This window comes from Monodelphis domestica, chromosome 3 (assembly GCF_027887165.1).
Source record: "Monodelphis domestica isolate mMonDom1 chromosome 3, mMonDom1.pri, whole genome shotgun sequence".
Classification (NCBI taxonomy): domain Eukaryota; kingdom Metazoa; phylum Chordata; class Mammalia; order Didelphimorphia; family Didelphidae; genus Monodelphis; species Monodelphis domestica.
Window position 1 is genome coordinate 263,569,181 of NC_077229.1, and position 21,903 is coordinate 263,591,083.

At 35.1% G+C, this 21,903-nt stretch overlaps 1 protein-coding gene across 3 annotated transcripts in view; it reads left to right on the forward strand.

Moving 5' to 3' along the window:
* The window catches only part of L3MBTL4 (L3MBTL histone methyl-lysine binding protein 4), a 598,737-nt gene that overhangs the window by 206,967 nt on the left and 369,867 nt on the right, over positions 1 to 21,903 (forward strand). For all 3 annotated transcript variants that reach the window (XM_007487689.3, XM_056823686.1, XM_056823687.1), the window contains 4 exons: positions 11,931 to 12,035; positions 14,504 to 14,639; positions 16,966 to 17,057; positions 21,237 to 21,391. In XM_007487689.3, the coding sequence (XP_007487751.1) occupies positions 11,931 to 12,035; positions 14,504 to 14,639; positions 16,966 to 17,057; positions 21,237 to 21,391 (488 nt within the window). The remainder of the gene's footprint in view (positions 1 to 11,930; positions 12,036 to 14,503; positions 14,640 to 16,965; positions 17,058 to 21,236; positions 21,392 to 21,903) is intronic.

Sequence of the window (21,903 nt, forward strand, 5' to 3'; positions counted from 1 at the left end):
TTAAGCTTGGTTTTTCTTGACGTCATCAGTCCCTTAATTTTAAAAAGTCTAATTCCAAATATTGTGGTTGATAACAAAGAGTTTAGGAGGTGCAAAACAACAATACTTACTTTAGAGCTAGATAATACTTCCTGTTTGTTCTAAAGAATTTTATTTTCATTTTCTATAAACGATAAGCTGCTTATCAGAACTTCTAGCTGAAGATGAATGTCAAGTTCATAACCATTTAAGAAGAAAAATTAGTGAAGAAAAGAGTGCTGTCTCCTCCTTCCTAGTATAGAAATGACAAATTCTATGACTATCCTTTAATGCTTATATTAAAAGTGACATTGACTCTTTTCTTTTTTTTCCTTTTAAATATTTTATTTGGTCATTTTAAAACATTATTCCTTGGAAACAAAGATCATTTTCTTCCCACCCCCCCACCCCTCCCATAGCCGATGCACGATTCCACTGGGTATCACATGTGTCCTTGATTCGAACCCATTTCCATGTTGTTGGTATTTGCATTAAGGTGTTCATTTAGAGTCTCTACTCAATCATGTCCCCTCAACCCCTGTAGTCTAGCAGTTGCTTTTCCTCGGTGTTTTTACTCCAACCATTTGTCCTCTACTTGTGGATAGTGATTTTTCTCCTAGATCCCTGCAGAATGGTCAGGAACATTGTATTGACACTAATGGAGAAGTCCATTCTGTTCAATTGTACCACAGTGTTTCAGTCCTTGTATACAATGTTTTCCTGGTTCTGCTCCTTTCTCTCTGCATCACTTCCTGGAGGTTGTTCCAGTCTCCATGGAATTCCTCCACTTTATTATTCCTTTGAGCACAATAGTATTCCATCACCAACATATACCACAATTTGTTCAGCCATTCCCCAATTGAAGGGCATCCCCTCATTTTCCAATTTTTGGCCACCACAATGAGCGCACCTATGAATATTCTTGTACAAGTCTTTTTGCTTATTATCTCTTTGGGGTACAAACCCAGCAGTGCTATGGCTAGATCAAAGGGCAGACAGTCTTTTATCGCCCTTTGGGCATAGTTCTAAATTGCCCTCCAGAATGGTTGGATCAATTCACAGCTCCACCAGCAATGAATTAATGTCTAAACGTTGCCACATCCCCTCCAGCATTCATTGCTTTCCTTTGCTGTCATGTTAGCCAATCTGCTAGGTGTGAGGTGATACCTCAGATTTGTTTTGATTTGCATCTCTCCAATTATCAGAGATTTAGAGCACTTTTTCATGTGCTTATTAATAGTTTTGATTTCTTTGGCTGAGAACTGCCTGTTCATGTCCCTTGCCCATTTATCAATTGGAGAATGGCTTGATTTTTTTGTACAATTGATTTAGCTCTTAATAAATTTGAGTATTTAGACCTTTGTCAGAGGTTTTTGTTATAAAGATTGTTTCCTAATTTGTTGCTTCCCTTCTCATTTTGGTTACATTGGTTTTGTTTGTACAAAACTGTTAAATTTGATATGATCAAAATTGTTTCTTTTACACTTTGTGATTCTTTCCATGTCTTGCTTGGTTTTAAAGTCTTTCCCTTCCCATAGGTCTGACATGTATACTATTCTGTGTTCACCTAATTTACTTATAGTTTCCTTCTTTATGTTCACCCATCATTCACCCATTCTGTGTTCATCTTGGTGTAGGGTGTGAAGTGTTGATCTAAACCTAATCTCTCCTACACTGTCTTCCAGTTTTCCCAGCAGTTTTTGTCAAATAGTGAGTTTTTGTCCCCAAAGCTGAGGTCTTTGGGTTTGTCATATACTGTCTTGCTGAGGTCACTTACCCCAAGTCTATTCCACTGATCCTCCTTTCTGTCTCTTAGCCAGTACCAAATTGTTTTGATGACCACTGCTTTATAATAGAGTTTGATATCTGGGACTGTAAGACTACCTTCCTTTGTATTTTTTTTTTCATTTTTTCCCTGGATATCCTTGATCCTTTGTTCTTCCAAATGAACTTTATTATGGTTTTTTCTAAATCAGTAAAAAAATTTTTTGGAAGTTCAATGGGTATAGCACTAAATAGATAAATAATCTTGGGCAGAATGGTCATTTTTTTTATATTGGCTTGTTCTACCCATGAGCAGTTAATATTTCTCCAATTGGTCAAGTCTGGTTTTAATTGTGTGGAGAGTGTTTTGTAGTTGTGTTCATATAGTTCCTGTGTTTGTCTCGGGAGATAGATTCCTAAGTATTTTATTTTGTCTAAGGTGATTTTGAATGGGATTTCTCTTTCTAATTCTTGCTGCTGAGCTGTTTTGGAAATATATAGAAATGCTGATGACTTAGGCGGGTTTATTTTGTAATCTGCAAGTTTGCTAAAGTTGTTGATTATTTCGACTAGCATTTTAGTTGATTCTCTAGGATTCTTTAAGTAGACCATCATATCATCTGCAAAGAGCGATAACTTAGTCTCCTCCTTGCCTATTTTAATGCCTTCAATTTCTTTTTCTTCTCTAATTGCTATTGCTAGTGTTTCTAGTACAATGTCAAATAATAGAGGTGATAATGGGCATCCTTGTTTCACTCCTGATCTTATTGGGAATGCATCTAGTTTATCCCCATTGCATGATGTTAGCTGATGGTTTTAGATATATACTGTTTGTTATTTTTAGGAAAGAACCTTCTATTGCTATGCTTTCTAGTGTTTTTAATAGGAATGGGTGTTGTATTTTATCAGAGGCTTTTTCTGTGTCTATTGAGATAATTATGTGATTTTTGTTGGTTTCCTTGTTATTATGGTCAATTATGTGGATGGTTTTCCTAATATTGAACCAGCCCTGCATTCCTGGTATAAATCCTACTTTATCATAGTGAATGACCCTCCTGATCACTTGTTGTAGTCTTTTTGCCAGTATTCTATTTAAGATTTTTGCATCTATATTCATTAGGGAGATTGGTCTGTAGTGTTCTTTCTCTGTTTCTGATCTACCTCACTTTGGAATCAGTACCATGTTTGTGTCATAAAAGGAATTTGGTAGAACTCCCTCTTTGCTAATTATGTCAAATAGTTTGTATAGTATTGGGATTAGCTGTTCTTTGAATGTTTGATAGAATTCACTGGTGAATCCATCAGGCCCTGGGGATTTTTTCTTAGAAAGTTCTTTGATGGTCTGTTGGATTTCTTTTTCTGATATGGGATTATTTAAGAATTCTATTTCTTTTTCTGTTAGTATAGGTAATTTATATTTTTGTAAATATTCATCCATATTGCCTAGATTGGTATCTTTATTGCCATATAGTTGGGCAAAGTAGTTTTTAATGATTGCCTTAATTTCCTCTTCATTGCAGGTGAGGTCCCCCTTTTCATTCTTGATGCTGTTAATTTGCCTTTCTTCTTTCCTTTTTTAAATTAGATTGACCAGTACTTTGTCTATTTTGTCTGTTTTTTCAAAGTACCAGCTTCTAGTCTTATTTATTAGTTCACTAGTTTTATCACATTCGATTTTATTAATTTATCCCTTAATTTTTAGGATCTCTAGTTTGGTTTTCTTCTGGGGGGTTTTAATTTGTTTGCTCTCATGTTTTTTGATTTGCATTTCCAATTCATTGATCTCTGACCTCCCTAATATGCACTCAGAGATATGAATTTTCCTCTGAGTACTGCTTTGGCTGCATCCCATTAGGTTTGAAAGGATGTCTCACCATTGTCATTTTCCTCAATGAAATTATTAATTGTTTCTATGATTTCTTCTCTCACTAACCGATTTTGGAGTATCATATTATTTAATTTCTAATTAATTTTTGATTTGGCTCTTCATGTACCCTTACTGATCATTATTTTTATTCCTTTATGATCTGAAAAGGTTGCATTTTTTATTTCTGCTTTTCAGCCTTTGTATGCCATGTTTCTGTGACCTACTGTATGGTCAATCTTTGTGAATGTGCCATGTGGTGCTGAGAAGAAGGTGTATTCCTTTTTGTCCCTATTTATTTTTCTCCATATGGCTATTAACTCTAATTTTTCTAAGATTTCATTCACATCTTTTACCTCTTATTTATTTTTTTATTTGATTCATCTAAATTTGATGGTGGTTGGTTCAGGTCTCCCACTCATATGGTTTTACTTTCTTATATGGTTTTACTGTCTATTTTCTCCTTCAATTCTCCTAGTTTCTCCATTAAAAATTTGGGTGCTATACTGTTTTGTGCATACATGTTGATTAGTGATATTTCCTCATTGTCTATATATTCCCTTTTAACAGAATATATTTACCTTCCCTATCCCTTTTAATCAGGTCTGTTTTTGCTTTGGCTTTGTCAGATATCATGATTGCAACTACTGCCTTCTTTCTATCAGTTGAGGTCCAAAAGGTCTTACACCGTCCTTTAATTCTGATTTTGTGAATATCTACCTGCCTCATATGTGTTTCTTGAATACAGCATATGGTAGGGTTTGGGGTTCTAATCCAGTCTGCTATTTGTCTGCGTTTTATGGGTGAGTTCATCCCATTCACGTTCAAAGTTATGATTGTCACTTGTGAATTTCCTGGCATTTTGATATCCTCCCCTAATTCTGACCTTTCTTCTATAGCTATAGCTATAACCTTTTAAACCAATGATTTACTTCAAATCAGTCCCCCTAGTCCCCTCCCTTGATATGCTTCCCTTTCTAGCCCCTCCCTTTTTGTTCCTTTCTTGTTTGTTTGTTGTTTTTGGGGGACTTTTGCTTGTTTCTTTTTTTAGGGTCTGTTAACTTCTCTCCCCCAGTCTCCTTCCATCCCTTTTCATACTCCCTTCTTAATTTCCCCTTCCCTCTTACCTTGTTGGATAAGATAGAATTGAAGATCCCAATGTATCTAGATGTTCTTCCCTCTCAGAGTTGATTTCACTGAGAGTAAGGTTTAAATAATACCAATTAGCACTTTCTTCCTCTCCTTCTTATAGGAGAATTCTTTCCTTCCCCTTCCCATGTGTATGCTTGGGTGAGAAAGATTATTCTATTTAGTTTTTTTCTATTTCTTGAAGTTTACCTTAGTACCATTGATGATTTCCCCCATCCCTTTTTCTCCCCCCCCACCTTCTCCGTATCATCTTGATGCCCCAATCTTTCCCTATGCATGATTTTTCTAACTACTTGAATTATGCATACAATTTTTGAGACTTACATATTACATTTTCCCCACCTATTAATATATATAATTTGATGTAAATGTAGTCCTTATAGAAGAGTGTTTGAGTAAAAGATAAAGATAACATTTTTCTCCTTTTCCCTTTCTCTCATAATTATATTTTCATGTTTCTCTTGCTCTTTCTATTTGGATGTCAAACTTTCCACAGTGCTCTGGTCTTTTCTTTACATAAACTTGGGAATCTTCTATTTTGTTGAATGCCCATACTTTCCCCTGGAAGTATATAGTCAGTTTTGATGGATATCTAATTCTTGGTTGAAGACCTAGTTTTCTTACCTTTCTGAATATCATATTCTGGGACTTATAGTTGTTCAGTGTGGAAATTGCTAGGTCTTGTGTGACCCTGATTGGCATTCCTTTATATCTAAATTGTCTTTTTCTGGTTTCTTGTAAGATTTTTTCCTTTGCTTGAAAGCTTTGGAATTTGGCAATTACATTCCTGGAAGTTGTCTTTTGGGGATTTAGTGTAGAGGGTGTTCCGTGATCTCTTTCAATGCCCATTTTGTCCCCTTGTTCTAGAATCTCCGGGCAGTTTTTCTTGGATGATATCTTGTATTATGATATCAAGATTAGTGTTTATTTCTGGCTTTTCTGGTGGAGCAATGATTGTCTCTCCTTCCTCTGTTTTCCAGGTCTGTCACCTTGTCAGTGAGATATTTTATGTTATCTTCTAATTCCTTAGTCTTTTGACTTTGCTTTATTAATTCTTGCTCTTTTGCAAGATCATTATCTTCCAGTTGCCTGATTCTGACCTTTAAAGACTGGTTTTCTTTTTCATTTTGGTCTGTCCTGCTTTTTGAGGCTTCAAGCTCTTTCTGCAATTGCGTGTTTTTATTCCTTAGATTGCTGGAATCCTTTTGCATTATTTCCCATTTTTCCTGCCAGAAAGCTTCCATCTTTTTGATAACTTCCAATTTAAATTCTTCAAGTGATTGTGGACAATTTCCATTTCTTTTGGAAGGTTTTGGAGCATTTGTTTGTTTTTCCTCTTCTATTTCCTCTGTATTCTTTATTTTCCCCTCCATAAAATGTATCCAAAGTCACCCCCTTCTTCTTGCTTTTCTTGGTGTTTGGGGGCTGTTCCTGAGCACTGTTTGACATCTTTATGTTTTTTTCTCCCCTTTCCAGTCAGAAATCTGAGTGAGGAGGGATTGCTCCCAGTGTAAGGGTCTAAAGATCAAGGCTTTAGCCTTGGGAAAATTCTCGGTTTTCTTCAGCTGAGCTGTCTTCCTGTGGGAGCCCAGGGTCTTCCATCCCCTGCCTGCCAGCATTTCGGGTGTTACTGCTCTCAGGTGTAGGTCTTTGGTGGTCTTAGTCAGTTCCCCAGACCTGGGGCTGCCCGTTGTTCAGTCCTGAGGTGCCCCTCCCTCCCTAGTTGATTTTGTCCAGTGCTAACTTTAACTCTGGCTCCGTAAGTGTGGTAGGTGGTAGAGGGTATGTCAGCTTTTGGTTCCCTTTTATTGTGGAAATGCCGCAATCCCACCTACCTTCAGTGCTGTGTCTTAGTGTGGGGTTCCTCCGAACTTATGAGGATGGTTGTTTTGGGGGGGGGGCGGGTCTTTTGAGGTTGTCTGTGTCGTTGGTTCTGAGGAGAGGAAAGGAGCTGCATATACTCTGCAGCCATGATTACCCGGAAGTTTCTGACCCTTTTCTTAGTGAGTACTCATTCTCTGAAGAAAAAAAGTTCCCAATATCTTTTTTTGTTTTACACAAAATATTCTCAGAGGGTTCTCAACCTAAACTTTATGTTGGTTGAAGAATTTGTGGACAGCTCTTATATGAGCACTGAAAGTGCTCATATAAATTATATTAAAAAATATATATATGTATGTATAAAAATTAGGTTTGCCTAATTTTGAGTTCTTTTATATATAATATCTTACCAAAGTGCCATTTTTATTTTATTCACAGTGAACTTTTTACATGTTAGGTTTTGTCCATTTCAGTATTTTATTCACAAAGAATCATGTCACATGCTTTGTTTTGTGTCTAAAAATTTATTCTAGCCAGTTATTGAGATGATTGGTTCGGATTTTGAATGCAGACCTTTAATTATGCAATCAGACATGTTAGCATAATTCTTTTAAATTTTGGAGGTTAAATTGAGTTGCTTATGAATGAATTAAGAGGGGATTGAGTTTATTACTTCACAGAAATATAGATTGACTTATCTATAAAGCAGTAGAGTTTTTAAACCACAGATGTCTTTCTGTTTCTCCCTTCTCTTCCAGCATATTGGGCATATCCTTCAGTACTGACTGGAGGGCTTTCCCTCTGCATACTCTCACTTCTTGAGTCTTTGCTCTTTGCAAGGCTCATCTCACATTCCAGCTCTGACAAAAGACTTTTTTTATGCTTGTTTTTATTTTATATATACCTTCAGTTTGCTAACTTAAGAACATATCGTATATCTCTCCATTGGGATAGACAAATTGCCTCACTTTTGCTCTTATGGCCATGGTATCTTCTTTGTAGTGGACCCTTACTAAGTGCTGATAGACTGGTGTGTTAGTCTCTGTTTTCATTTTGTGCACATTGTATTTGTTCATATGATATTTGAAAACCATTTAAGAAATTCGATTAGAGGGGCAGCTAGGTGGCTCAGTGGATTGAGAGCTAGGTCTGGAGATAGGAGGTCCTGGGTTCAAGTCTGGTATCAGATATTTTCTAGCTTTGTGATCCTGGGCAAGTCACTTAACCCCCATTGCCTACTTCTTAGCACTCCTCTTCCTTGGTATCAATGTACATTATTGATTCAAAGATGGTAGGGAAGGTGTTTTTCTTTCTTTTGTTTTTAATGAACAAAAATTTTCTAAAAGTCATCCTAAATAATAAGAAAATACCATGTAAAATAAGTTACAAAATAGAACTTCTATCAACCTTCAGTAAGTTAGCCTCAGCTCTTTAGTATGTTTGTGCTTTTTTTTAAACTTGAAATTAAAAATAATTCTTATTAATCTTACCAAATGAATAGCATGAAAGAGTCTTTTACGTCCTGGGGAACTTCAAAATTGATTTGCCATTCAGCCAGAGTTCATGGAAAAACTGTGATGTGCTTCAAGAATAGACTAATAGCATATCCTTTTGGAGGGAAAATTGATGGGTTTAGAATGTGCAGCTTCATCTGATATGTATTTTCTTAGATATCTTATGCTGTGGAGAAAGAATACTTTTGGCCTTGGATTAAAATGAAGTTTGGAATAGACACTGATTTGTTGGTTACTTTTAGGTCAGTAGTAACACATTTATTAGTTGGGGCCTGGCACTTTAGTGGCCTAAAGTAATAAAATTATTTCTCCTTAATACCCGACATATTTGCCTTTAGAAGTTAATTGATAGGTGGTTGTATTCATCTCATTATAGGTTATTATGTTCCAAAAGGGTAGTTTTTTTAAGTACCAAAATTTGGATGGGGGGGGGTTAAAATTATTCATTAAACCTGAAATATAATAGAAACTTATTCTGTGGACCTCATTTCCAGGTAGAGTTGTAAGATTTTCCCCTCCCCCTCAAATAAGCTCCTAACATAGTGCCCAACACATAGTAGGTGCTTACCAATCTAATCTCTTTTCCACCCTAAATGTATCATGTGAATGAAGCATTGAAAGAGAAAATTTGGGAAAGATTTTATAAAATGTGACATTTGCCACTATATGCTGTCTTTCAAAATGGTATGCTTTATTTTCATGTGAAGCCCGAAGAGGAAAGACAGTGCTGTGTTATATATACAGTGTTAGTTACAGTATTATATAAAGCTCCCAAATGTTCAATTGTGAAGCAGTCTTGATATGCTGATAATAGTAACATTGATCATCTTAACTTCTGGCTGTGAATTTCTGCAAGTGCCTTGCTTCTATCATTCATGTGTGATAATAAGGCATAGTCTGCTCCCCAGGAAGTCAAGTTTCCCCCCGTTTTATTTTGTGACTGACATTTCTACAAAAGCATGAATAATCTTCTGTCAGTTCCTACAACTGCTTAAATTTCATTTCAATGTTATCAATACACATTTTCCCCCTTGTTTTCATATGAGGGGGATGTGGGGGGGAAACCACAGGGAAATTTCAAAGCAGTGAACAGGAGGTAGTCATATAAAACTTGTTAAATAAAATCTGCTGGAAAACAGAGTAGACGTGAGAAGAAGCCTGGGAGAGTTAAACACACACATGGCATTTTATTCTTGTACAAATAAAAAATGCTTTAGAAATCATTCAGTTTAGCATTTCATTTCAGTATTTTTTTTGTCATCTTCTAAAGAACCTTTTTCTTGGTAAAAATCTAAAAAGATACTGGCATATGGGGCAGCTGTTCAGGATATTTTTTTGGGTCAGTTCCTAAGATTTTGAACAAATATTTCATGTTCCCTTTGGAATTAAAATGTTAAGCTGTACTCTATTAACATAACAGTGATGGATGAAATGTTTTGTGTGACTGACTTTTAATCATTATCTGATTTTTTGTGTATGAATCATTTTATTTTTAATTATAAAAAAGTCATAGTCATTGTTTAATGTAGGCTTTTCTTCTTAGATTTTTGAAATTATGTGCTCAGACAGAAGCTAAAATGGAATGTGAGATAATTTGAGATTATAAGTTTTTCTCTTCCAACTCAAATTGAATTTGTTTTGGGGGAAATAGGAAATAGGAAATATACCATCCCACTTTCCTCATCTGTTTATATGACCACATATAAACATTGTTTATTCCTTCATCAGACTATATTGATGACTAATATAACATTTATACATATTTTTGGTCTTTCATTTCATTCTCATGGCAGAGAGCACAAAGGTGTTATGCGGACCCTAGGTTTAAATCCTGCCACTTGTTACCTTCTAATTATATGACTTTGGGCAAGTCACTTAGGGTGTTCCAGAAAACTTTCTAAAGCTATAAGTTGCATCAGAGATACTATATTTATTAGTCAAAGCAGTTTCCTCATGGCAAATTTTCCACAATAGCCAAAGTAAAGGCAAGGAACCCTTCTCAAATCTTTTTTTTTTGTTTGTTTTACATAAAAATTGGGTTGACATCTGGAGACCAGCATTTCAGGAAACAATCTATTATTTATTGGTGTTAATGTTCAAGCATCTTACCCATCTGGGCATTCATAAAATTGACAACTTTTAGTTGGATGACTTTTTTTATTTTTTTAAATAATGTTTTGCTTCATTTCAGTGAACTTGTTTCTTCAATTATATAATGAGGTTGTTGATCTTAATGCTTTCCACCTTCCTTTCTAGATCTGAATTTCATATGTTTTATGATTCTAAACATTCACACAGGGAACCACCTTCTCTGCTATATAACTAAGGCTATCTGAGTTGTGGCTTTTAGGCTGCTACATCTCCAGAAGCCATCAGTCGCATTGGTTATTTTAAGAAGGATGGATTCCCTGCTTTTTTCTGTTGATCTTCCTTTGGCGTTGGAAGATACTTAAGAACTTTTTATCAACAATGTGTCGATTTTTTATCTGCTAATCAATTTGGTTTGACATTTGTCCTCTTCTAAAGCTGTCTTCTTGAAACTCTTCCTTTTTAAACTCTTAAAGACTTAAAATCCTACTGATTTTCTATCTGTTTAAGTCATCATCACACTTTTTTACAAGAGATTTGGTTAGTTCTTATTGTTAGTGCTGATGCCAAAGGGCTACTGTATCATTTGGTCTCATTTGGAGGCGAAGACATATTCAATGTGCATTAAGCATCTATGTGCATAAAACACCAGAGATACAAAGGTAAAAAGCAAAATGTCTGTCCCCATGGTGCTTATGTTTCTTCATGAGGATAGACTATAAGCCTAGATATACATGTAAAATAATTTGAGGAGGATTAGTAACTAGTCCAATCTGGAAAGGCTTCCCTTAGGAGGTGATGCCTCCATTGAGCTTTGAGGTATGCTGAGGAATCTAGGACGTGAGATTGTGGAGTGAATACATAGAGAGACCATAGAGAAACAGGAAGAGGCAGATTGTGGAGAACAAGATGTAGGAGAGAAGTATTACAAAGAGGAGATGATGTTAAGATTATACCAACCTGACTGGAAACATAGAGGCACCCCTCACAGAAATGGGGGAGTTAGTAGGTTGGATACAGGTTATGTGGGAAGAGAGGCTCTTCAGGCAGTCAGCATGTACTTGAAGCACAGAAGAAATATTAGGGCTAGCTTTGAGCATCATTTGTGGAGAGATCAGGAGGGAAATCTTTGCAGCTAGTCAGATCCAAGGGCAGGGTGCAGAGAAGAGAAAAAGGCCCAGGAGAGAGCATTGGTGGGCACTCAGGGTTTAAGGATGAGACAAGACATAAACGAATCTGGTTTTTTTGAAATTATATGATATAACCTCTTGTGCTATAAAGAACTTTGTATTGTTGTGGCTCTTCTACATTGTATGATAATGTTTATCCAGCAAAATGTTGCTCAGAATTTTTGTTTGCAACGCATAGATTGAGCCTATTCTCAAATTCCTATCACTAATTCATTGCTTTTATTGTTTCACAGTAAAAAGTTGTCCTTTCTAAAAAAAAAAAAGGAATTCCAATTTTAGCACGGTGAGCTATTGCAAGTAAAATGATTAAAATCTAGAAAGATTAGAAGTACTTTAAACTTAGTTGTACCATTCATGTTTGCTATATAATTCCAACAAGCTACTTTTTAGAGATATATGGGACTAAATTTTAAAAGCAGTACAGAGGATTTCTGTCTTAATATGAGTGCTAAACCTCTACTTACAGAATATTGATATATTGATAACTAGGGCTTAATTTTCTATATTTTGAATATTTCCCAGGATCAGTCCTTTCCTGAGCATGAAAATGGTTTTCAAATTGGAATGAGATTAGAAGGCATTGACCCCCAGGATCCATCAAAATTCTTTGTGCTCTCTGTAGCTGAGGTAAGAGAAGTCTATTATAATTTCATTTACTGTTCGATGATAGTTAAAAGAAAACTCCTGGAGAATAATAGATTGGCTTTTCAGCACTGGAGCAACATTCCAATGCATTTTAAAATTAATTTTATCTCATTAAAAAAGTATCTTGACAATGATACCCCAAATAGAACCCAATGAAACCATATAATTAGAATTAATTATATTTTAACAGAATACTTAAATGTAATAGAGATTCTATTACCTCTCCTGAAATACTCTTTTTGTATACATAAAAAGGTTTTAGGTTTTTTTTTTTACATAGTCTAGTTTGTTTTCTAATTTTTTCTTTCATTTCATATTTCTTTATAGTTCTTTTATTTTGCCTAGTGGATCATTTATGTTATACTACATTTATATCAGTTTTTTTAAGCTATTTCCTGACCATCAATGCATAGATTGTTCTTGGTTTTTCTTTGTTAGAAGTAAATTGGCTGTGAATACTTTTATATAAATTAGATTTTTTCTAGTAGACCCTATTTTAGCCCTATTCATGGATATGACCAATTTTTTCTTTTGATTTTGTATTGCCAGATTGCAGTGAAAAAGAATTTCATTAGGTTACTGATGCACATTTTTTTTTTATTGAGGGATGGGCAAGTGTATACTTTTTTAGAATGTCTAGGGATAAAACTAGAACCTGACATTTCTTTGGGACAGGAGGCTCTTGGCTGAGGAAAATCCATCTGCCAAGGCAAGTTTGCGCCTACATAGAGCTTAGGGAGTTTCCTATAGCATGGAGAGGTTAAATAATTTGTCCACATATCCAGTATGTAACTGACTTGGATCTTCTTGGCTTCAAGGCCAGAACTTTATCCAATATATCATACTGCTTCCCAATGCAAAATGAGGAGTCTCTGAAAGTAAGTCATCATATAAATACTTTTATTACTTCTACCTCTATTACCTTAGGGAATAATTTTTACTTAAAGGCATGACAATCATAAGTGAATTTCAGACTTCTGATTTTGAGATTTTATCTGTCTACTGTCTTTAAGCCTATATGCTCAATTATGAGAAATATGTGAGATACTGTGCTACTGCTATATGCAAATAATATGTAATAGAAGCAAACGATTTGTAAAAAAAAATGACTAAACAATGCTTCTTGTTAAAAAATAAAAATATTTCATCATGGATATAACAGTCAACATGAATGTGAATGCATAAATAAATTAAGAAAAACCTCCCACACATTAGCATATTAGTATCATTAATAACTTATTAGTTACTGCTTTGGTTTCTTCATTTTCATGTTGCTTTTTAAAAAAATTACCTTCAGTCATAGAATGATATCTGTTCTAAGGCAGAAGAGCATTAAGGGATAGGGTCCATTGGGGTTTAGTATCTTGAGGTCAGATTTTAACTCAGGATTTCCCATTTTCTGGGCTGACTTTCACTTTATTGAACCACTTAGCTTACCCAGTATATTACTTTTTAGCAATCCTTTTCAATATGTATTATTTTTCTAATTCTGTAGTTTTCACTGCATGTCTTTCCATTTTTTATTTATATTCTGAGCTTATTATCAGTATTGTTATTTTTAAACCCATACCTTTCATCTTAGTATCAGTATTGTGTGTTGGTTCCAAGGCAGAAGATTGGTAAGAACTAGGTAATGGGGGTTAAATGACTTGCTCAGGGTCACACAGCTGGGGATTGAGGTCAAATTTGAACCCAGGACCTTCCATCTCTAGACCTGGCTCTCAATCCACTGAGCCACCTATATGCCCCCTCCCCCTAGCTAATTATTTTTGATAGTTTTAAATGTAGAGAACACATTTGTTTACTATCTGGGCTTATTTGTCAGATTAGCGGGTTCACAGAGCTCAGACAAAGAAGAAATAGTATACTTCTGAGGGTCTTACTGCCTTCCTTTTAAATGCAGTGTTTGAAATTATTGGGTCTATACATGAGAGTTTTAAGTACTTTATGCCATAGAAAGGCAAGAGGTTGTGTATTGCTGACAGGATGGGATTTGGTAGTTTTAAGTTGGTGTTTCAGACTCATAATTTATGGAAACAGGAAGGCCTTTGGTAGAAGAGCCAACTCTATGAACTTACAAGTCAGCCCTATTTCTTATTATCTGCATCTCAATTTTGAATCATCCTCATGAACACAGTTTTTGTACATGCTTGCTTTGTACCCCACTTTCAATTCAGTCAATGTTTAAGTCGCTGCTGTGTGAAAGAAACTCTTCTGGGGCTATTGATACTAAAAGGAAACAGCCCATGCCCTTTAGAAGCTCCCATTCTAGTAGATATTAATCCTATATTCTAGAGATTTTGAAAAATCAGCGATTATTTTTATTAGGAGAATAAGCCTCAATAACATCACTAATATTTTTACATGTTGGTTTTAAGGTACTTGGTGAATTTTGCATCTGTCTTAAAGCAAACAAAATTACAGCTATTTCCTCACATCCCATTTTGTAGGTATGTGGTTATCGCCTAAGACTTCACTTTGACGGCTATTTAAGCTGCTATGATTTTTGGACCAATGCAGGTTCCCCTGATATTCACCCAGTGGGGTGGTGTGAAAAGACCAAACATGAATTGCACGTCCCTAAGGGTAAGCGGGGAAATGTTTACCCACTGGAAAGGTGGTCAACTGCTCTTTCAGTTTTCCTTCAAACACCATTTCACAAAATACTTGTTTAGAGAAATCCATGAGAAAGAGACCCCCTATCCAACATCTTATCGTCTGAAATTACTTAGAAATACAGGTATGATGACATCAAGCACATTAACAAGTTTTCTTGTGAAATCTCACGATGTGACCTAGTGCAAAGCAAGCAAGCACTTTAGGTAATGAAAGGAGTGCATTTGATTTAAGCACCCAGTTTTATCATTGATTTGTGAAACAAACAGCAGGACTTAGCTGGAGAGAATTCTGATGTCATCCAAAGAGCCTGGATTTAGGAGTCAAGACACAGTCAGATTCTTGCTCTGACATTTACTAACACTTAAAAAAAAATCCTTCTCTCTTACCTTCTCTCTTAGAATTGATAACTAAATATAGGTTTTAAGGCAAAAGAGCAGTAAAGGCTAGGCAATTGGGGTTAAGTGAATCACCCAGGGTCATACAACTAGGAAGTGTCCAAGGCTAGATTTGAACTAAGTCTCCAGATTCCAGGCCAGACTATTTCTAATGAGCCACTTGGCTGCCCCCCATTTACCTCATCTTATTGTATCAAGTCAGCTCATCTTATGAAAAGCAGTTCCCTGATTTTGTGAAACAGGAATAATAACCCATTCTCTGCTTACTGTATAAGGTTGTTGGAAAGGAGGTATTCTATGACCCTTACCATACTGAAGAGGCATCCATTCAGTTAAATTTATATTGCCATATGCATATATGACAATATAAACATTAATGTAAATATATATGACATATATATGTCATATATATAAAATATATATGACAATATAAACATATATATGTGTATATGTGTGTATATATATATATATATATGTGTATATATATATATATATATATTGCAGTCAAATATATAACCCTACAATGTGCCAAGGGCTACAATAAGAGGGAAAAGACAGTGTCTGCCTTCAAGCAGCTTATAGTCTAGTGGCAGCGTGATGTCATAGAAAGAATGGCAAATTTAGAGTTAATAGACCTCAATTTTTTTTTTCTCAGTTCTTAAGCCTCCTTGCCGTTCTTGGTCTTGCTTAACTTATCTGCCAAATGAAAGGGTCAGATTGATGGGATGACCCAGCTCTAAATCCTACAACTCATACTCCTAAATTAAACTTTCATCATTTGGAAAAGCAGTTTGATAAAGATTAACCATTTGTCTGAAAAATGTTTATCTAAAGAACCCTCAAAGAAATAGGAATAAAAATTGCCACCAATTGTATTCTTTTAAATTGAGTGAATTAGAGGCTCTGCTATTTTTCTTCATGACCTGAGAGTGTAATTATGGAAGAGACATCATGGATAGACAGCAAAATATAATTGGGCCCAGTTTTATTCTTATTAAAATAGCAACAAATATTTACAGTGCTAAAAAAAGACTTTGTTTACAATAAAGCCCTTGGGAGTGTTTTTGCAATATCTTTACTCTTATTTTATTGATGGAAAAACTGAGACTCAGAGATGTTAACTTTCTGAAGTAGTTACACAGAATCATGAGTCAAGCCTGAGTCTTCTGAGTCCAGGAAAATTTCTAGGACTTTATTTAGGCTGTCATTACTTGTTATTATGGCAAATTCTGGAAGGGTGTAAACCCAGTAGAAGCTTACTTTTTAAATCAGTAAATTTTAAGGCTCTTTTTTTATTAAGTAATTTTGTGGAGCCTGCATTTTCTAGAAGTACCTGAATTATCATCATTTCCCTCGGAATTAATGGAAAAAGCATCCCTAAAAATGCCTTCTGGTGGAGATAGATTGTGGTGATTATTTCCTCATTGTCCCAATTAGACTTGTAGGAGTGGTCTGTAGGAATTGTGGACTAGACCTCATGCCATTTGATATAGAAATGGAAATTAATTAACCAGTTAAAGCATTACAGCTAATAATATTCCTGATATGATGATGGGACATATTAACAGAATCTCTTAGCATTGTGGAAATCTTCCCTAAATGATCATATACCATCTCCTTTCTTAAGAGCCATTTAGTAATTGGTTTGGATGTCTAAAGACCCAGGACTGATTCCCTGTAGTAGGAATATATTTCTGTACATGAAGAAAATTTGGTTGACAATTTTTAAATTTCATGAATTAGATCTTTGAAAGAATTGGAGACTTGTTGATAAATCTACAATTGTCATTTCTGTCAGAGAAATAAAGGCAAGATTAAAAAATTAGAATAAAATAAAGATCATTAATCCATTAATCATATATATGGTGGGTATTTAAAGAAATTTTCTTTTCCATTAGGTTATAGAAAGGACAAGGTTGCTTGTGTGGACAACTTGAAGACCTCCAAATTACAAAATGCTCCCAAGAAATTGTTCCTGAGTAGAAATGTTGTAAGTATTGATTTCAATATAAATCAGGTTGCTTTTCTTTTCATATTCCATTTTCCAAATTATTTTATAGTTTACTGTATTGATGGTCCTTATAATAATGAATATATAGCTTATAATGTGTACAAAACACTTTTCATGCATTAGTATACCTACTGATATTCGTATACCTAGTTTATAGATGAAGTCTAGGTTCACAAACTCACGAACTTTTTGTGGTCACAAAGTAGTATTATATTTCATACATATATGTATATGTGTGTTTTATTATTAAGTTATATAACTAGTAAGTGTTCAGAGGGGAAAGATTTGGACTCTGGTCTCTTTTAACTTCCATGTTGAGTGATGTTCGTTCTCTAATCCCATACTGCCACTATTGATGATTTTTTTTAAGATTTAATTTTTCTGCCTTTCTTTTTTTCCCCTTCAAGCTTAAAAAAACAACCATTTATCTGGGCAGGAATCTGTTTTTCCTATAAGGATAATTTAAATATGGAAAGTAAATGAGCCATAGGATTTTAAGCACTTAAAAATTAAAGGTCTCATTTTAAAATGTGTTCATTTCCCAATAGCTCTTACTTCAAATTGACCTATTTATGAGATGTGTATTTTTCAAACCAGTGTGGATTTTTCAGGGAGACCTCAGTGTATTTAGAAAAGCTGTGCTATATAACATAAAAAGTAGATAGTTTTCTCCCCTAAAAATGAATACATTCTAGTTTCTATTCTTCTTCCTCTGCTTTAACTTTTCTACAAGGACCAATCTTTTCTATTTAGAAGAGTCCCCAAACTTTTCAGCAGTTGGGATTCCTGATGATGAGATTAACCCCATGAAATGAAAATACATAAATTATTACCTTTTCCTAGGTAATCTCTTCGATGGTAGAGTAATGAAAAAAAGGCTCAGAGGGTCACTTAGTTTATAGAATACCTCTAAACATTAATTCGACTCCTAATCCTCTGATTTCAATATCTATAGTCAAATGTAGAGAGGAACATTGCTACCACAGGAACTCATCAATGGTAATATTCTTTTATTAAGTGAAATCTGAATTCATAAATAACTTTAAAATTAAAATTTTTTTAAATTCTTCTTCCTCCTCCTTCTGCTCTGGTCATAGTATACATTTTTCTCCTGCTTTTTTCTTATTTCAGTTATGGGTCAGTTCATAACAAGTCTTCCAGTGTTTCTCTGAAACTATCCATTTCATAATTTTGTGGCAATAATATTCTTTTACATTCAGGTACTATGTTTTATTCAACAATTTTCAAATTGATGATTGAACATAATTTTACAGGGGAAAATCAATCTTTAATGAAATAGCAATCACTTATCATCATCAATTATATTAGAACCAGCACATTGTGGATATTGGTCCTGGATATCTTAGATCAGGAAATGAAAATTTAAAAATAAAACAAAGAACAACATGTAGGTCTAATCAAATATATCTTGAGTATGTGTAATCGTATGTTAGAGGTGGAATAATTAAAAAAAAATCCCATTGATTTTATAGATATCTCGAAGGGGTAGTTTAAAAATATGAAAAAGATCATGGATTACTTTATTTTATTTTCTAATATAATTTTATTTTAAAAATATTTTCCCAGGCTTACATGATTCAGATTCTCTCCCTTTCCTCTTCTCTTCCCCCTCCTGGAGCTGGCAAGCAGTTCCACTGGGTTATACATGTATTATTACTCAAAGCCTATTTCTATAGTGTTCATTTTTGTATTAGAGGAATCTTTTAAAACCAAAACTCCAAATCCTATACCCATATAAACAAGTGATAAATCATATGTTTTTCTTCTGTGTTTCAATGCCCACAGTTCTTTTTCTCGATGTGGATAGCATTCTTTCTCCTAAACCCTTCAGAAGTATCCTGGATCATTGCATTGCTGTTAGTAGCAGATTCTATTACATTTGATTGTCCCATAGTGTTTCAGTTACTGTGTATAATGTGCTTCTGGTTCTGCTCCTTTCACTCTGCTTCAGTTTGTGGAGGTCCTTCATGGACTATTTAATATTCAAAAATGTGGTAGTGAAAGTATTGGAACTACTTACTCATATGATATAACCTCTTCCCTATAAAGTTCTTATGAGCATGATCTAGGCATGAGCTAGTCAAAGGCCCATGAGTATAGTGAGGAGACAATCCTTGATGAAAATAAAGAAACGGCCAGATTTTGGCAAATGATTTTCCACGTGCTATATATCATTCTCTTAAACTTGCCTGGAAAAGGTAGACAGTATAAGACCCTACCATGTTTGTTGTTTGTTGGCTAAAAAGTAAATTGAGGAAGTAGCTAGGTAGCTTGGTGAATTGAGAGCCTAGCCTAGATGCAGGAGATCCGGGGTCCAGATTTGGCCTTAGACACTTCCTAGTTGTGTAACCCTGGGTAAATTACTTAGTCCCCATTGCATAGCTCTTACTGCTCTTCTGCCTTGGAACCAATAAACAACATTGATTCTAAGATGGAAGGTAAAGAATTAAAAAAAAAAAGGGAAATTGACTTTCTAGAGTAGCAAAACACAAGATTATAGATTTTCCCCTCCAACTTCATATTGCCTATGCCTCTAGCTCAAACATGATTTCTACATGGATGTATGTCATCAAAACAGTTTTGTTCAGTCATCCTCCAGTGATCACTGTCAAGGCAGAAAATAGGGAAATCTTTTCTTGATTAAGATGTCAGTAGTGTCACATAGGATGGCCTAAGCAAATTTCAATGGAAACAGTTTTACTTTCAGTGGAGAGAGTCTCTAGCTATTCCTCTTTAAAAGATACCATCTTATTATGTAACACCTAGGATCCTTGAGAATGCATCTTGTCTTTCAGTGGAGAGAGTGTCTCTGGGTCTGTCTCCCCCCCCCCCCCTTTCTGTTTCTCTCTCCTCCCCCCCTCAACCCTTACATTCCAGTTTAGAATCAACATTGTGTATTGATTCCAAGGCAGAAGAGTGGTAAGAGCTAGGCAATGGGGGGTTAAGTGACTTGCCCAGGGTCACACAGCTGGGAAGTGTCTGAGGTTAGACTTGAACCTGGGAATTCCCATCTTTGGGTCTGGCTCCCAAATCACTGAGCTACTTAGCTTCTCTTTGCCATAAAGATATTTATTTCTATCCTGCACACCTCAAAGGGCTTTTGTGAAGATTTGGTGAGCTATGTGTGAGAGCATTCAAGGATCATACAATGCAGATAGCTTCCTTTCACCTCCAGTGTCTACTGTCTTCCAAGGACCTCAGAATTCAGAAAAGGCAGTTATGTTGTTAAAACCATTTTTGAAAATTACATTGCAATTTCAGATCTGGGCATAAAGCTTCCATGCAGGTAAAATATGTCCTGCTGAAACTAGAAAAAGAATTCCAGTCATGAGCAAATAAATGTTAGAAGTTGGAGCTTGGAGCTTTCCCACTAATTTGCGGATTTTCAGTTAGCATCTTGAGGGCACCCACAAAATTTTCAAGAACAAAGTGACCAGATTAACTTTTATTTTGAAGTAACTGAAGGAGCTACTTTACATATTTTGCTACTTTTGTTATACTTAAACTCCTATTCTTTTTTAACAACCATGACTGCATTCAGGAATCGGAAGTTGTTTTTTTTTTTTAATCTAATTTTGATAAGAAGTGCAAGGAAAGAGAATTATATTAAGGAAAAAGTGTCCACCAGATAGATGATACAGTGGATATAATGCTGGATTTGAAGCCAAGAAGACTTTAAATATAGCCTCAGGCCTTAATTACCTTGGACAAGTCACTTAATTTCTTTTAGCCTCAGTTTCCTCATCTGTAAAATGGGGATAATAATACCTACCTCTCAGGGTTTTTGTGGGGATAAGATAATATTTTTAAAGTGCTGTAAAAACTCTAGCTATGATTAGCAAAAGGAAATTATAACATAAAAATTAATTTCACATGATTTTATAGTCACTTGTGATATATTGGCTAATTGACATAGTTCATATGTAACATTTTTAGCCCTATTCCAACAGTTAGGGGTGGAATTGAGCAGAAATCATGTAATTATATAATTAATACTTACATATATATGTGTATATACATATAAATAAATCTGTGGGTGTACATATGTATGTATGTATGTATGTATGTATGTATGTATTAGTTTAGTCATCTTTCATGCTTCCTTCTAAATTCATTTGCATCGGGCTCCTTTTCTAGTTTGGAACTACAGTGGAAGAATTTCAGGTGGGAATGAAGCTTGAAGCAGTGGACAGGAAAAACCCTTCCTTGGTGTGTGTGGCCACCATCGCAGATATTGTTGAAGACCGCCTACTTGTGCACTTTGACAATTGGGATGACAGCTATGATTATTGGTGAGGAATCTATGTCCCTGTTCATCCAAAATGTTGTAACTTCCCATTTGACCAGGCACTCGTGGAGAATGACTGATACCTCCCACAAATTTGGGAGTTGTTTACAGTGGCCAGGAGAGTGTTAGCAGATTGCATGGTGCCCAGCAGGTGCAAACCCTCCAGATAGATGTGAAAAAAGTTTTCAGTAAGGCATGCAAGTACTTCATTTTATTGGTGAAGATAATCAAGAGTGTTGATCCATATTCAAATAAATATGAATGCTCAGCAGAGATAGAAGCATGGGAGAAGCTAGCTTCCTTTTTGTATTCTTTCCCTCCCTTTCTGAGTCTGAGTTGCATTATAGGGCTTATTCGCCCCTTCTCCCCATATTATGAGTTAGATTATTTAATAGGTTGATTTTGAATTTATGTGTAAAATTCAGGAAGTTTTGCTACATTTTATCCAGTTGGTAAAGGAAACATTTTTGTAAAGGAATAGTCTAGAATTTCATCTCATTTTTTTCTTCCCCCAAA